This window comes from Vicia villosa, unplaced genomic scaffold (assembly GCF_029867415.1).
Source record: "Vicia villosa cultivar HV-30 ecotype Madison, WI unplaced genomic scaffold, Vvil1.0 ctg.000422F_1_1, whole genome shotgun sequence".
Taxonomy (NCBI): Eukaryota; Viridiplantae; Streptophyta; class Magnoliopsida; order Fabales; family Fabaceae; genus Vicia; species Vicia villosa.
Genome location: NW_026705199.1, coordinates 130,950 through 136,762, shown reverse-complemented (window position 1 = coordinate 136,762; position 5,813 = coordinate 130,950). Strand labels below are relative to the sequence as shown.

Sequence of the window (5,813 nt, the reverse complement as noted above, 5' to 3'; positions counted from 1 at the left end):
CAGTTTACTGCCTCTGGCCAAAAGCTCTTAGGTACCTCCTTTTGCACAAGCATGCTTCTAACCATGTTCATGATTGTTATGTTTTTCCTCTCAACCACTCCATTTTGTTGGGGTGTGTATGTTGCCGTAAGTTGCCTTTTGATGCCATTATCTCTGCAATAATCATTGAACTCAGTTGAAGTAAACTCCCATCCACGGTCTGTTCTCAAACATTTCACATATAATCCAGATTCCTTCTCAACACTACTTTTAAATTGCTTGAAAACAGTAAATGCATCACTCTTATAAGTAATAAAGTATACCCAAGCCTTCCTACTGTAATCATCAATAAAACATATGAAATACCTCTTTTGGCCATGTGACATAGGAGAAATGGGACCACAAATATCAGCATGTACGAGTTCTAGACGCTCTACAGCTCTCCACAAGGCTTTCTTTGGAATGTACTCTCTATGTTGCTTGCCTTTCATACACTCAGTACATACTGTTGTGATCTCTCCAAGACTAGGTAAGCCCCTTACCATGTTACTTCTCTACAATTCTTGAAGGCCATTGTAGCTTAAGTGTCCAAATCTGCAGTGCCTCAGATGTGCGGCTTCTTGAGCATCGGTTTGGAAGCATTGTTCCTTTGTTGCCTTGTTGTTTGAGATTAGGATGTACATCCTATTAACCGTCATTTTACTTTGAAGAATGAGGCCTTTCGAGGGATGGTAGATGCGACACTCATTGTCTTTGATCACAAATGCCAAGCCCTTTTCTTGAAGTTGGCCAATGCTGAGTAAGTTGTTCCTCAGTTCAGGGACATAGAATACATCTCGAACAACATGGCTTGCTCCTTCAAAATTCAGTCTCACGCTGCCCTTGCCAACCACTTTCATCTTCATTTGATTTCCCAAACTCACATCTCGCTTGAAGCCTTCCTCCATGGTGCAGAAGAGAGAAGTATCTCCACACATGTGGTTGCTACACCCACTGTCTAAGAACCACACATCCTGACTCTTTGCTTCAGCAGCTTCAAAATATGCCATAAGAAGCATCTCTTCATCTTTATTCATTTCAACATAGTTGACTTGTTTCTCCAATTTGGGACACTCATATTGAAAGTGTCCCAATTGATGACAATGGTAGCATTAAATGGTTGCTTTTTTGTAATTTTGATGCCCCCGACCATGTTCTCTTCCTCCTCTAAAGGAATTTCTTCCTCGCCCTCGATTGCTACCACCTTCATTGTAAGACACTACTAATGCTTGCTCCTCGTCGGGTTCTTTCTTGAACTTTTGTTCAAGGACTAAGAGATAACTTTGTAGGGCATCTACTGAAAGTTCATCAATATCCTTAGCTTCCTCGATGGAACACACTGTATAGTTCCACTTCTCTGTCAATGTTCGCAGAATTTTCTCGACAATTTTGACATTATCCATGTTTTCTCTGCAATTCCGCATGTCATTAGAAATGACCATCACCCTGCCAAAGTAATTATTAATTAACTCACCTGGTTTCATGGCCAAGACCTCGAACTCCCTTCGAAGTCGGTTGAGCTGAGCATGTTGGACTCGAGCATTCCCCTGATATTTCATCTTCATCGAATCCCATAACTGCTTGGACGTCTCCTTCTTTGTTATGGTTTTTAGAATTGATTTGTCCAGAGACTGAAACAAATAATTCTTTGCCTTTAGATCTTTGAGTTTCATCTCGTCAAGAATCTTCTTCTGGGCATCTGTCTGAACAACACCTTCTTTGGGAAGAGTATAGCCTGTCTCCACCACACTCCAATATTCTCTTGATCGGAGGAGGTTTTCCATGACCATACTCCAGTGGTCAAAATCCCCATTGAATTTGGGAATTGACGGTGTTGAGAAACCGCAACTTTTCTCCTCAGATCCCAAGCTCCAAAAGCTGGCTCAAGAAGTGAGGTTGTCCTCACATATTTATACACCCAACAGTTCGGGAACCTAAGCAATGCGGGACTTCAAAAAACTCACAAATACCAACTTCAACACCCACCCTCACGCCTAGCATGGGCATGGGCCAAACGCCCACATTGGAGTCCTTAACCCGGCTCTGATACCAGATGTTAACAGTTGTAGAATTCTGGCTACTGAATTGTTTTATTGATATGAAACATGGCTTATAAATAGCCTTACAAAGGAAACTGTAAAATAAATTGAATGCACTAGAAAGTGCCTAATAAAACGGATAGAAAGTGCCTAGAAAATCGAAACAAACAAATCCTATAAACTAGGACAACCTAAACTGAACCCCATGATCCTCCCACGACCATAATAGTTTGACTTATTCAAATAACATAGCATAAGCTGGATTTACTCTAACAGTCATATATGTCACTGACAACCATAATTGGTTAGTGGATCCTACTGACTCCCAGTTCATTCCTTTTTGCATAATTCCTTTTCTGCTACTTCACAAGTGTCTATGAGATTTCCTCGTCTATAAGGACCATACAATAGGCTTAATTACTTCAATTGAAGCCTTGAAATATCCAGTTGCCTTACTCTTGTCGTGGAGGTTGAGATTAATTATCGATTACTTCACGTCTAAGGCTACCCTTGAAACTGACAATTCCAATACTTCCCCTATTCTACCGGATTCTACTACCTCAGCTCAACCTACTCCAGATCTTACACGTCCTCGTGGTGTCTTCGTCGTGACCCTATCCAACATCTGCCTTGTAATTGTTAGAGTGTGAGAAGTGTGGAGAATCATTTTTGTAACCATTTTTCACTTGAGTAAAAATTAGTTACACTTTTTCCCTCTTGAACCCTATTATACATCTTTCATCTTGTGTGCACCAACATCTTTTACTGTTTTACTATCGACCATGATTCTTCGAAAATAGGCCACACGGCCATATATGCCCAAATATCTTAACGCACAATTCTGGAGGAAATTAAGCTACCAGATGGAGAAGCCATTAGACGGCGGTTGTAACGAATTCGGGGAACAAAGTCGAGTCCTCTTGGGCTCTTCTAAACTCGATTCACAGATTTTGATCTTCATAAATCGGTTGACATTTTACACTGATTACCCATGGCATTTGCTATCGCTGTGATGATATTCAACCGCGAATTTCTGTGCTTTTGCTACTTTTCCTTTTCCCTTTGTAAATTTAAGTTTAACTTTGTTACTGACATACCAGCTTTTAAATTTAGGTTTGCATATTTCATAGGTTATTGTGTTAATTTTGTATTAACATAACAATTTCCTTCTTGTTAAAGTCACATGTTTCTTCAATTGAACATTTCCGTACCAACCTTTATTGTTGAGGACAAAGTTATTTTGGAGAGTTTTCTTTCTTTCAGGAGCATGCTGAAGAAGAAAGTCAATTTAATGAGTTTTGGTGTTCGATTGAAAGTATTCTAAGTGAAAGAGCGGCATCTAATTCAGAAGTTGAGTTTTATTCCAAGTTATGCTCACATAATGGAAACCATACAGAGGCATTTCCATCATCTTCATGTTGATCATATAAACAATGTAGTGCACTTTTTGAGTGACTAGCTAGCATAAGATGTAAATCTGTTATGCAAATGCAATGTTAATTACAGCAGTAGGTGATTTTGGGACTTCTGATGCAAATGATAATGATGATGTTGTCAAGAAGTATAACGAACTTGCAACAAAGTTTCAGGGGATGTGCAAATCCATAAGAGTGACCCTGGATCAGCATATTTTCAGGGAAGAGTGTGAACTTTGGCCATGGGAAACATTTCGCTATGGAAGAACAAGATAAGATAGTAGGCCGGAATCCGGCCCAACAGATTTTGAGGCCTAAGGCAAAATTTAAAATAAAAAATTTATAAAATAAAATATATTTTATTAAAATTCTAAGAATTTTTTTAAAAATAGAATAAGTTATCAATCAAATCTTTAAATTATTATTTTCTTCAATTTAATCCTTAAATAATATTAAATTAACTAATCATCACTAAAACATCTTAAATTCATCAATTTAGTCTTTAAATTACATTACAAAATATTTCTTTTTATTCGTGTGGAAACTATAGTAAATTTCAATCACTTTTTTAAACTAAAAGAAGATAAATAACATATTAATATCAAATTATACATGATTTTGTCAAATAAAAAATAAAACATATGTGTAGCAAATTTCAATTAATTATAATTTTTTATAAAATAATATTTATAGAATTTTAAAAATAAATAATTATTTATAACATAATTGTATAGTGTATTGTTTGACCAATTTGTTAAACTATAATAATTAATTAAAAATGGAAAAATGAATACAGTTTTTAAATTGTAAAAATTAAACCATATTTATTATAATTTTTATTAAAAAATAATATTTATACAAATATAAAAATAATAAGTTAATTGTAACATAATTGAATTGTTGAACCAAATTTTTCTTTGGATGAATTTGTTAGACCAATTTATAATTAAATGAAAAAATGACAAATATAATACTGGAAAATAGAAGCCAACATCCATGATTTAATACTGCATGCACAACCCTTAGAACAACATGAATTCAAGTTAGAATTGTGCTAATATATTACTTGAATATTTTATTTAAAGGCCCCTTTTAATAGCCCAACAAAATGAGGCCCAAGGCCATTGCCTCAATTGCCTAGGCCTTGGGCCGGGCCTGGGCCGAAAAATTGGAACTACATGCGCTGAAGTTCTCCAGTCAATATTACCGTGGGTAACTTATGCTCTTACTCAGGATGAGCAGAATAAATTGATGGATACATAGAAGCAGGAAACTAAGAATACTATGTTCATTGAATGGCTTAATGAATGCTGGAAAGAGAGTCTGGAATTGTTTACCCAGAAAACTGGTAAACAAGCGCTAGTTTCCTTTTTAAAGGTTACTTTGCGGAGTCAACTAGAATACTCCAGGACTGATTGCTTTATTTTGTTATATTATGTGTATCTGATTTGTTTTAAATGTAAATAGTGACTTTAGCGTAAAAGTAAACACTGAAATTAAAGGCTTTAAAGTAAATCAAAGCAATAAAGAAGGCAGTAAATGTGAACTGAAAGATAAAATGTAATGTAAAATGATTGCATTTAATTAAACTGGTACGCATACATACATTCTGAAGTTGCACTCGTTACTCATTGCGCAGAGATTTGAGTTTACTTGTGTTTATGTAGAAAATGCGGACCTCTAACTATTCCTATAAAACTTGCTTAAATAGAGAATAAAAAATAACTACTACTAACGGTCGATTGATTATCAGTCAACACGTGTCTTCGACATGCAAGATCTTCAATTGTGAGACCTCAACGCGTCTTGTGAAAACTGCCAGAAAACTGCCTGGAACTGCTCCTTAACTTCTACTGCCTCTCGACTTCCTTTTCATTTTCTGTAGCTAAAAATCCTTAAGTCTTCGCATCCTTTTGGTCTGGTCGAACGTTAAAGCTTCACACGATCTTCCCAGTCGAACAGCTTCGACTATTAAACGCCATTTGGTCGAATCGCTTCGACCCAACTGGTAATGCAGATCTTAATTTGAGGCCCAATTACCAATTTAGGGCCTTTTTTACCAAATAGAGGCCCAATTGCCAATTTTGGGCCTTAGTTGCCCATTTATTTAGTAAGTCGAAATCCTAGGGTAACAAATTGCCCCTCCAAGCGACTTCTTTCGACTGACTTTAAGAAAGAGAAAGTTGTCGTTTCAGTTTTTCTTGGGTTTCTACTTTTGTTAATTCCCATTACGCCATGATTACGTTTCACTTTCCCAGGCGCTAATTATTACCTAAACGCTAGGTAATGGGCTATTAACTGCTCCCACTTTCTGAACCCAGCTTTCAAAGCATTTCCTTGA

General features: G+C 36.5%; 1 protein-coding gene across 1 annotated transcript; it reads right to left on the bottom strand.

Annotated features, from left to right (window-relative positions):
• Window positions 1-1,130: 1,130 nt before the first annotated feature.
• LOC131628067 (uncharacterized) lies at window positions 1,131-1,802 on the bottom strand. The gene has a single exon (XM_058898928.1). The coding sequence runs from the start codon at window positions 1,800-1,802 to the stop codon at window positions 1,131-1,133; it is 672 nt and encodes a 223-aa protein (XP_058754911.1).
• Between the last annotated feature and the right edge of the window lie 4,011 nt (window positions 1,803-5,813).